This window comes from Cibotium barometz, chromosome 31 (assembly GCF_041138505.1).
Source record: "Cibotium barometz isolate CiBa-2024 chromosome 31, ASM4113850v1, whole genome shotgun sequence".
Lineage (NCBI taxonomy): Eukaryota > Viridiplantae > Streptophyta > Polypodiopsida > Cyatheales > Cibotiaceae > Cibotium > Cibotium barometz.
This window is the reverse complement of record NC_141076.1, coordinates 20,843,123-20,853,872: the sequence shown is the minus strand read 5'-3', so window position 1 is coordinate 20,853,872 and position 10,750 is coordinate 20,843,123. Positions and strand designations below refer to the sequence as shown.

Sequence of the window (10,750 nt, the reverse complement as noted above, 5' to 3'; positions counted from 1 at the left end):
AAAAGGACAATTTTCATGCCCAATTTTGTAAGGCAAGGTTGAATTTTTTAATGTTGTGATAATGATGTAATGGTTTTTTTTTTCCACAGCAAAAAGAGCTACATGCATCATGCTTAGAAGTGTGCCTTGTTTTTGGTGGGAGACAACAGGGGATATAGAAAGAGAGAACAAACATGGAGAGAGAGAGAGAGAGAGAGAGAGAGAGAGAGAGAGAGAGAGAGAGAGTCCCTTTCAAAAAGTGAAAAGTTCACCAAGGCATCATAGTAAAATTGAGGTGGACTACTCTATTAAAGATGGTCAAAGAAAGCATTTTTCTTTCCAATCACAACAAGGCTATTGATATGTCTAACAGTCTATGTAAAAAGTCCGTAAAGTCCATTTTTTGGCTTCACCTTATTCAACCTTGTGGGAAAGGGTCAACATTTAGTGCATGCTAGAGGTTTTCAACACACTACTTAAAAGTTAACATCCAATTTGTTAATTGTAGGTTAAAAAAGTGAAGCATGTTATATGCATTGATTTTGTAGCATAGGGAGATTTGAAATCCTCGCCTTATAGTTGTAGAAAAAAAGCAGATTTCTTGATTAGAGCATGTTATATACATTGATATTGTGCAGAGTATGGGTTGTGTAGTAATAACACTCTATATGAATGGCACAAGGAGATCCTCGCCTTGTTCTTGTAAGCCTTGGAGTAGCCCCTAATCAGCTATGGGTGATCATTCAAGCGAAATTTGTTGTTAGGAAAAGTATAAAAGGCCCTTTGTTCTTTTCGATGATTAGAAGCTCAAGGGCATAGGGAGATCCTCGCCTTGTTGCTGTAAGCATTGGAGTGGCCCCTAATCAGCTATGGGTGATCATTCAAGTGAAATTGGTTGTTAGAAAAAGTATAAAAGGCCCTTGTTCTTGCATTTACCAAAAGTAGTTGCTAGATACACTTGGTTGTACAAGCCCTTGGAAAAACCATTTTGCATGTTCATGAGGTGGACGAGTGGTGGGTCCATACCTTCACGATGTCCATCGTTTGCGTCTGGGCGGGCGCCTCATCTTCTCCGGGAGTTCTCTTTCCGAACGCCTAGGTTCAAGGCCCCCTACTAGGTAAAGTAGCAGCTAGCAAAGTGGGAAAATTTGACAGTGGCTTCAGAGTAACTCTAAACCTTGACAGGTTCAAACTTAAAAAGTTAAAACCAACAAAGGCAAGCCAGCCAAAGTCAAGGAGCCCCCATGACTTAAAAAATTATGCAAATGAAAATGAAAATGCATTTTTGTCCTCACAGGTCTTGCAGGGCGCATTCGCTAATGAAAAATTAATTACTTAATTAATCATTTAACTGATCTTCGTTTGAACTCTTCTCGCTGTAATTTCTTCTCAAAACTTGCGTCGCAGTCTGTGCGCTCTTTTCTTAACAAGAACGCGTTACAATATTTCCTTCCTTGGTTTGCCGCGTTCTTGTGTTGACATTTCAGGTCACTCGATCCCCCCATGTTTCCAAATCGCCCACAACCCGCAGACATCGAGTGTCCTTGGTTTTTTGTATTAGGCGCATCTGCCTTCTGCAGCTCTCTTTTCTGCTTTTTCTACACGAGGTGTCCATTGATTTTATTTGCTTTCAGGTAGCCCTGAACCCTATTTTTCTTGTTTTTTTTTTCCGTGTTTCTTCTTGGAAAACCCAAAACCTTAGTTTTCTTTAGTAACCCTAATGAAGCAGAACTATGATAGGCTTCTTGACCTAGAAAGCGGAATCCGTTAAGCTAGGATTACTCTTAACTCTGCACCAAAACAAAAAATGTGCTCAGCAACCTAGCCTAATTTAGCAGTAAAGAGAACAACGCTGAGCTATGTACAGGAAAATCTTGTTAACCCTTGCAGCAACACTGTGTATTCACAAATCCACTGTGCTGCAGCAAAAAGCATGCTTTTAAGGAGCTAGACTAGGTTACTGTCCACGGTTATGTTTATGGTGAACTCTGCAGCAGCAGACAAAGCAGTTAATCTACAGCAATACACAGTGCTGTGATGCTAACTTAATCACGTGGCTGTATGCATGCATGTGTATAGAATGTAGGGCACATGTTGGTGTGTGCATGTATGCAGGTAGGTCTATGTACGTATGCTCACACAGGTAGGTGTATGCACATGTGTATGTATGCATGTACATAGCGTAAGGTATAATATATATATATATATATATATATATATATATATATATATATATATAATAATATTGTATGTGCATACGTATGTATGCATGTGTAAGCGGAGGTGTGTTTGATTATGGTATTTTAGATCAAAAGTGCGTCTTCAATGTGAAACTAGGCTGTTGTGAACAGAAACCATTACACAGAAAGATCATATATGCCGCAAAAGCATGGTAGGCTAATGATAGCTTTGAACACTGCAGCACAGCCTTTTTCAAAGATGGGGGAAGGTGGTGTGGCAATGCTCGCAAAACCGGCTCCTTCACGCCCAGTGCTGGTGGTCCCTCCGCGGAATCCAAATGAAGCTTTTCTTAGAGGAGGATCCGACAATAGCACTCCGAGCCCCATGACCTTTGTCTCTAACCTTCTCACAGAACATGACCCTTATATGGATTGTAAGCCCTTCTCAAACCTACTGGCTGGAGCCTTAGGGTCACCCACCCTTTCTCCAACGGGTGGAGAGCCTGGTTTCTTCCCCAACTTGGGCAATATGGGCGGTGTCTCCGACATGCAAACATGCAGCAACCCGGATGAAAAATCAACAGGAAATGGATCAGCTTGGGTAGGGGAAACCCATGGGCATCCATCATCCAATATCAGTGCCAGATACAAGGCTATGATGCCATCCAGACTACCGATTCCTTTCACTACTACATGCCTTACCATTCCGCCCGGACTTAGCCCGACAACGCTATTGGACTCTCCAGTTCTCTTTAGTGCGGGATTGGTAATATTCAGCTTGATTGTCGATGCTTTAAAATAATATTCAGTTTTTGTTGGCTTTTTGTTGACTGCTTCTGGTCTGCAGGCTCCATCTCCCACAACAGGCTCGTTTTTATTCCCGCCCAATACCCACGAAAGGGGATTAGCAATTGGTGCTGGTAGTGGTAAACCAAAAGAGAGCAGTCCCAAACAAAATGATAGTTTTATTTTTAAGCCCCATCCACTACTAGCAACAAGTGAACTGCCTTCAATCAATGGCATGGTGAGTCTGTTTCCTTGCACATCTTAGCCCACTTTGTATGTTAATCTCTCACTGTGTAGTGACTACTTTTAAAGCTATCCATGATCTGCAGGGTCCCTTTGGGGTTTCTTATCAACAGGCCCTGGAACATGCAGATGAACAAGTGCAGTCTCAGCTGGCATCTCAACTATCAGGTGGTGCTGGGATGCCTGCCTCTGATTGTACCCCTGGGCTAGCATCAGGTCTGTCATTTGATGTTCTAAAGCCTCAAGAACCTTTAGGATCAACTGTAACCGCACCACATGTGGAGCCTTTAGAAAAGGCTCTGACGTCTCAAGTATCAGCCGGAGCCCATCATTTACCGTCTGTGAAACCGTCTGTGAATGAGAGACCTTCAGTAGATGGATACAACTGGAAGAAATATGGACAGAAGCAGTTGAAGGGTACCGAGTACCCTCGCAGTTATTACAAGTGTACGTATCCTAATTGTCCTGTGAAGAAGCAGGTGGAGTGCTCACATGAAGGAGAAATCACTGAAATTATGTACAAAGGAGAGCACAATCACGTGAAGCCACAAGCTACCCGAAGGACAGCTAGGAGTGGTGTCTACATCTTGGACAGGTCAGATAGAGGGGCACGTTCTTTGGCAGATGAGAGTGCTGCTGAAGTTTCGAGTGCAGTTGTAAGGATAGATTCTGAAATGGTTTCAGCTGAGTTGTCCTTCTCGTCTTTAGCACATTCATATGGTGGCCTGGCCAGAACTCCTGAGCAGTCTTTTGGTTCACCTAGTAATGAGGAAGGTGAGGATGGCCAAGCAAGCAAAGCTGAGGATGATGGTGAAGATGAGCAGGATTCTAAGCGCAGGTTGTCTTTTCTGTGTAGTGTCTTTTGCTGTGCTAGAGCAGCTTTTTCCCTTGGTTTTGCTTCTTGCAAAGATGTGCATCTTAAATGTTTCTGTGAACCTGTGTTATCAGGATAATTGAGAATGTCAATGAGACGTTATCAAGTGTACCAATCAGGACTATCCGTGAGCCCCGAGTAGTGGTACAAACTACAAGTGAGGTTGACATTCTCGATGATGGCTATAGATGGCGCAAGTATGGTCAGAAGGTGGTCAAGGGCAATCACTATCCCCGGTTTGAACCTTTCGCCTCTTTTCCAGTGATTGTTGATCATCATAGATTTTATCAGGGGTCTCTTGCTTTGTTTTAATATATGACAAGTGGAGAGCCACACAATAGTTGAAGTGACGAGTGTGAGGCCACTTGTCTCACTTTGATCCACTTTCTTGCCACATGTCCCAATCTAAGAGATGGGTCCTTCCATAATCTTTAGCTTTAAAAATATCCTAACTCATAGACCTTCTGCAAATGTGCTTTGACATATCCCCCCATTTTCTCAACTTACGGACGTTATGGCGCGAATGGAATTTCCATTTGAGGTTGTCCGAAAATAGTAACCCTCCTAGATTTTAGGAGTCTGTTCCTTGGTATTTCACCGTATTAGAAATATATGTGAGCACCATATAGAACATGTTTCAATGCCATATTTCTCCCAAATCCTCGGGAACTCACCATACATGATTTCCACTTGACACATGAGCTCCAATGCCCATTTTTGTGTCCAAGAAACTGTTTCGAGCTCTTGGTCCTTTGTACTGGATAATTTCCATTCCCAAAGCTTGCACATCCATAATCTTTTTGGGTATGCAAAAGTCATCCACATATGAATCCTAGGGAAATGTTTAGCTAGTGACATCTTCTCCACCTTCTGAAAACAGTTGTTCTTAATTGCGCAACAATCATATATATAGATAGATTCCCATATGCCAAATAATCAAGGGTCAGATTCAGTCAATCTCAATTCTATATATATATAAAATGATCTCTCTTCAGAGAGATCCAAAAGTCCATACTTTCATAAAGAAATACAAATCATCATACTCCCATTCGAGGAATCCAGGAATTCGTGCTAGACACAAGACACAGGCACAAGCGTCAATTGTGTCTCAATAACCAATATCCATGAATATATCTTGGACATGGTCATAAATGCCAACCATGTCTCCATAGAGAACATACTAGATATGGACACAAGAGCCAACTGTATCTCCAAACATGGGATATAAAAGCCAAATCCATAATCCATAAGTTTCATGCCACCGCATAATCGAGTAACAAACAAGCTTAAGGCACACATGACCCTTGGCGTAGACATAAGTCTTTTGCCAACTAGGCATCGTGTCCACTCTACGACTTGCACTCAGTGTTGGTAATGTGACCACACACCTTGGATGAGAGGTGGGCTTAAGTGTGAAACATAAGATGAGAATCACTTACAGGCATACTTAACCAACCAAGTCCTCGTCAATGAAGCTATACCAAAGGACGTTTCCTACGAAGTACACAAAGTGCCAGTCCTACTGGAAAGCCAATCCTCCAGGTGTTGACGTTTCCAAGCAAGTACATGAGGTACCAAACCCAGTGGAAAGTCAATCCTTCAGGTGTTTCTAGGCATGTACACACATGTATAAGTCCCAACAGCGGCAAGCCATTTCTCCAGGTGTTTTCGGCATGTACACACAGGCACAAGTCCCAGGAGAAAGCCAAGTCTACTAGATATCCGAGCATGGCAAGTACACAGAGTGCCAGTTCTACTGGAAAGCCAATCCTCCAGGCGTCGACGTTTCCAAGCAAGTACATGAGGTACCGAACCCAGTGGAAAGTCAATCCTCTAGGTGTTTTCGAGCATGTACACACATGTATAAGTCCCAATAGCGGCAAGCCATTTCTCTAGGTGTTTTCGGGCATGTACACACAGGTACAAGTCCCAATAGAAAGCCAAGTCCACTAGATATTCCGAGCATGAACACATCAAGTCCTAGTGGAACATCTAATCCCAAACATGACATTCCGGGCATGAACACATCAAGTATGAGCGGAACATCTAATCCCAAACATGACATTCTGGGCATGAACACGTCAAGTCCCAACGAAGATCATGCCCACAATATGACATGACAAGCGTCAATCCCATGTAAAAGCATAAACCAATAGCCATGGATGCCAATCCAATGCATACACATAGTGAGAAAATCATGTACAACAACAGAGTTCCAATGAACTCACCAAAGTCTGAAGTCTTTAGATCATAGTACTACCATGCAATAAGATCACTACTGTGCTTTTTCCATACCATGCAAAATATTGGTTTGTCAAGCCAGCAATTTATAGACCCATACTGGCATGGTCAATGGAAATGAGTTGTCATACTAAACCACTATCATAACTCTACCACATGCTCCATGCTGGCCACACACCTTAGAGTAGAGGTGGACTTACATAGTTTACCAATATTTCGTCGTTGTGGAGGACTGTACGGCTGCGCCTGTGTGCTGTCCTACTGAATTGCTGAGTTATGACTGCTGAATGGCTGTGTTAGTACTGCTGAATTGCTGCGCTTATGGCTGTAGGGACTGTTGAATTGCATGCGTTGGGGAACCAGGGTTGGCTGAAGCAAACTCAAGCACTCCAAGGGCTGGATGAGACTAGTCTAGTGCTGAAGGCAAGGGAACTCCTAGGGCTGAGGAGGAAAGCTCTTAGTACACTGAAGACTGAATGGGAAACTAAGCCCTATGCAAGCCTATTTATACTAGATAGGGGTTGGTCAAGTTGGCTGGTCATAATTTAATAAACTTTATGTTTATAAATGACAATAAATGCCAAATAAATACCAGAAAATATGGAAAAAATACCAGATAAATCCTAGTAAATTTCCTAAGGCTTTTGGGATGTTCTAAATGATGCATAGGCATATGAATGCATATTATGCAGGATGCAGAGTGCTTTCTGATGCAAACCCTAAGGCTTCTACTGACTCTATACATGCATGAATGATTCTCTCCAAGTGGGTTAAGGGACTTGACTGACTGACTGACCCGCTAAGGTTGAGGAATGACCTACGTAGCTCGTGCCTGACTTATCCTGGACTGAGGATGTACAATGGGATCACGGTGTACGACAAATATCATCCTATTGGGTTCTAATACTGTACAAATGTTGCACTGCTGATGATGAGCCAGTTTGTCACCATGCACTGAGTGCAGAGTGCATGTGATAGGAAGTTTGCTTCAACATCGCCTCAGGAGGTTCAGAGGTTGAGGAACGACAGAGATGGTGTGTGAAAGGATTCCATAGACAGGTCAGTGGTGGTGACTCGGGTATTTCCGAGCAGATCTACTAGCATTTGCCATTCCGTTCCCAGAGTGAAGAAGTCTTTGGCTCAAAGGATTCAACTCCAACAGTCGACCTCAGTCTTGGTAGAAGAAGTCAGAAGGGGGCAGTGGCTTCAGTGGAGGAGGATCAGCATAGGAGTCAAAAGGTTGCCATGTGTACCAACCAACAACAATTTAGCAGAGGGGAATGTCACGTGCACACCTAGAAGGTGTACAAGTGCCATAGCATATCAGAGCATTCATAAGCATCAAGCAGATAACATTCATGAGCATCATGCATTTAAGCAATCATTCCCAGCATTTACAACATGTGTAAGGGGCTGTTACAGCACCTACAGCAGGTACATTAGGCATCATAAGCATTTAAGGCATTTAATAGCATCAGGTTGGGGCTGTTATGACCAGCCGGCAGCAGTTAATGGCAGCTGACAGCATAAGTAGGCATTTATTGCATGTCGTGAAGGTACAGAAGGCTGGCCGACAACAGTATACTGCCCGACCAGCAGCCTAGCTCTCATATAAATAGGGGCGCATCATTCAAGCATCAATCATCTTCCTTCCCTTCAGCGTTTCCAACCTATGGAGCAAGAGGGATCATCAGCATGATCAGCATATTTAGCATACAGTCAGCATTCAAGTCATCTCCGACCTCCTACATAGAGGAAGCCAGCATTCTAAGGGTGGACCTCAGCATTGGAGAAGGAATCAGTCATCATCATCATCATTCAGCATCTCTCTCATTTAATATAGTTGCATTGCATTGCATTGACAACTTTGTATCTCTTAAGCATCATTAAGTGCAGTTTAGTGTTAGCTTAAGGCTGTGTTTACGACAATCAATCTCCCGCATGTCACATCTGCCAAGGCTGCAAGCCCGTTTTATGTCAAAGGAACAGGGTTACAAAGCCAGCAAAGGATCTTATCTTTTGAGAGGGTAAGCCCTCCGTGTGTCCACGGAGCATTTCAACAATCCTCATCTGCCTGTCGGACTACATGGTTGCTGTCACTTCTGGACTCTTCATGATCTCCTCTGGGTTATAGATGTGGCTCCATGTAGCTTGGGCATGTGGGATACTGTGCATGGGTCTCGATCCGAGCTTTGACTAAGCAGATTTGTGGGCTGGTATCATGTGGCTCCCTCAATCTACATTTACCAAAGCCTGGAAAAAAAGAAGCATATAGTGTTTGGTTGCTGTCTTTTTGCATGCACCTGTGCTTTCCAAGAGTCACTCTCTATGCCTACGGACCCCATGTATATAGAGGGTCACACATCTGGTCCTCATCCTTGATGACTCTCCGTAAAGGACTGACCCCTCCCCGAACAAATAGCTATAGCACTCTTGAATCTTCTACTATGCTGAACAATGGAGTAAAGCATATTCCTCTCTCCACCTCGTGGGTACTGCATACTATGCATATCTGGAAGGAGGTTTCTGCCTTGTTTTTGCACCTCACAGCTTGTATCTACATACAACACGTGTGATCACAGAGAGAGAGAGAGAGAGAGAGAGAGAGAGAGAGAGAGAGAACCAAACTCACTTTGACCCTATGATTTGCAGAAGCTACTACAAATGTACAAATATAGGTTGCGCAGTTCGGAAGCATGTAGAACGATCCTCTTCCAGTCCCAAGTCCGTCATAACAACCTATGAAGGAAAGCACAATCACAATGTGCCTGCGGCTCGGGGTAGTGTTCGAGAAATAGGCGGAGCTGCCATTGTACCTGCTGCTGCAACTCCACCCTTACCAGCTCATGCAGCCACTGGGGTATCATGTGCTAATAAGGTTGCAAGGCCTTCTATGTCACTTGATGGTAACTTTATGGAGGATAGGTTGATTGCAGGGAGCCGAATGGCTGTTGATATGGGTGGCACATCTATCTCAGAGTACGATAGGAACCTTGGTGGAATACACACCTCTTCAGTGTCAGCAATGAGCGTTATGGGTCTGAACTTGGGTGGGATGAGGCCACTTGGGGATGGTGAACTACCTGGGCAAAGCTTGGGAGTGAGCTTCTTACAGCATATTTATCCACCAAGCTCATCTTCATTTGTAGCAGAGGGACCTTTGTCAAGACCTTAATCATTTGTGCTAAAAGGCTGAGGAGGAGAAGGGATGTAGATGGATATATTTTGCGAACAAATTTTAATTGAACTTCACAGTAGGTGCATATTTTGAAAAAAAAAGGATTAATTTCGGCTTTTGTGGGACAGGTCTTGCAAATGTACATTAGACTTTCGAAGCATTTCTCTGTCCTTAAGCTTGTTTGCAAATGGTGGATATTATTGGGAATACCACAATTGGAAAATGTAATAGCGTGTGTTTTTTTCACCGAGGTTGAATTAGATAGTAGGTGGAATAAAGTCAAGATGGGTGGTGTAAGAATGGACAATCTAGAGAAAGTCTGCAAAGAGTTTGTATGAAGACGAGTCATGTAGTCCACACTAGAGTAGTGGTCTAGCCTCCGGATTATGTACGTTGTACCTGTTGCTCATTCAATCTGGTGAGATGATTCTAATGCAAACTTGAATTGCGTATCTGGCTTGCCTTATTGCTATTTGAGTTGAGCACTAATTATGCTTAATTTTGGGCTTGGTTTATTACTTTAATTCTCCTTAAATGATTTTTATGGTATCAAAGCTTAGGTTTAGTTGCCAGGTTAGGAGTTGGTCTGTGTAAAGGTAAGGATTGAATTATTGGGTAGTGAACCATTAAGGAGATTTAGGGCCTGTGTGTGTGTGTGTGTGTGTGTGTGTGTGAGTGAGAGAGAGAGAGAGCGAGAGAGAGAGAGAAATGGCCTTTGCTGATTTCTCGTGGCTGCCCCACATTTTAACCTTGTGAGCTTAGTGGTTCCGTTAGCTGTGATTTAAGCAACAGTTGGTTGAGAACATCAAGATTAGAAGGCAGGCTTTTCTCCATAACTAGCATAGCCTTTCAAACTGTGGTAACTGCAACTCTCTTCCAAGTTTTTTTTGTCTTGCAAGGGATTATTTTTTTAGAATTTTATTGTTTTAGTGCGGAAAGGGATAGACCACATGTCATTTAGGCATGCGGGAGGAGGGGGCGGGTATTGAACCCAAGCCATGGTGGTGTAGGGCTTATCGCTAGGCTATTCTCCCCACCTCAGCTCTCTTCCAAGTTTCGTATCTGTGAGGGTATTGAACCCAAGCCGTGGCGGTGTAGGGCAAGAGAACTTACCGCTACGCTATTCAACCCACCTCAGCTCTCTTCCAAGTTTCGTATATGTGGGGGACTGGTCAGTCGAGTGCTTGTCAACAGTATCCTTTTCCTTTGTAAACCTTAAGGTCCTTGGATGCACTACTGCCTAGAGTTCTGTACAGCCTTTCTGTGTGC

The 10,750-nt window shown here is 43.3% G+C and overlaps 1 protein-coding gene across 2 annotated transcripts; it reads left to right on the top strand.

Annotated features, from left to right (window-relative positions):
* Window positions 1-1,337: 1,337 nt before the first annotated feature.
* On the top strand, window positions 1,338-9,935 carry LOC147620604 (putative WRKY transcription factor 4). 2 transcript variants are annotated; one of them, XM_086824846.1, is made up of 6 exons: window positions 1,338-1,613; window positions 2,407-2,925; window positions 3,007-3,183; window positions 3,275-4,026; window positions 4,137-4,298; window positions 8,956-9,935. In XM_086824846.1, exons 2-6 carry the CDS (start codon window positions 2,419-2,421, stop codon window positions 9,476-9,478), a joined length of 2,121 nt encoding a protein of 706 aa, XP_086680972.1. In that variant the 5' UTR covers window positions 1,338-1,613; window positions 2,407-2,418; the 3' UTR covers window positions 9,479-9,935. The 2 variants fall into 2 exon arrangements, with proteins under 2 accessions (XP_086680972.1, XP_086680971.1); XM_086824845.1 differs by having other exon boundaries at window positions 1,339-1,613; window positions 2,402-2,925.
* The last annotated feature ends 815 nt before the right edge of the window (window positions 9,936-10,750 follow it).

What these genes read in the sequence shown, in the direction of transcription:
- LOC147620604 (XM_086824846.1), top strand. Translation starts at nt 2,419, where the DNA reads ATGGGGGAAGGTGGTGTGGCAATGCTCGCAAAACCGGCTCCTTCACGC. An exon ending in TGCCTTCAATCAATGGCATG is followed by an intron (nt 3,184 to 3,274) that starts GTGAGTCTGTTT and finishes CATGATCTGCAG; the next exon opens with GGTCCCTTTGGGGTTTCTTA. An exon ending in GAGCAGGATTCTAAGCGCAG is followed by an intron (nt 4,027 to 4,136) that starts GTTGTCTTTTCT and finishes CTGTGTTATCAG; the next exon opens with GATAATTGAGAATGTCAATG.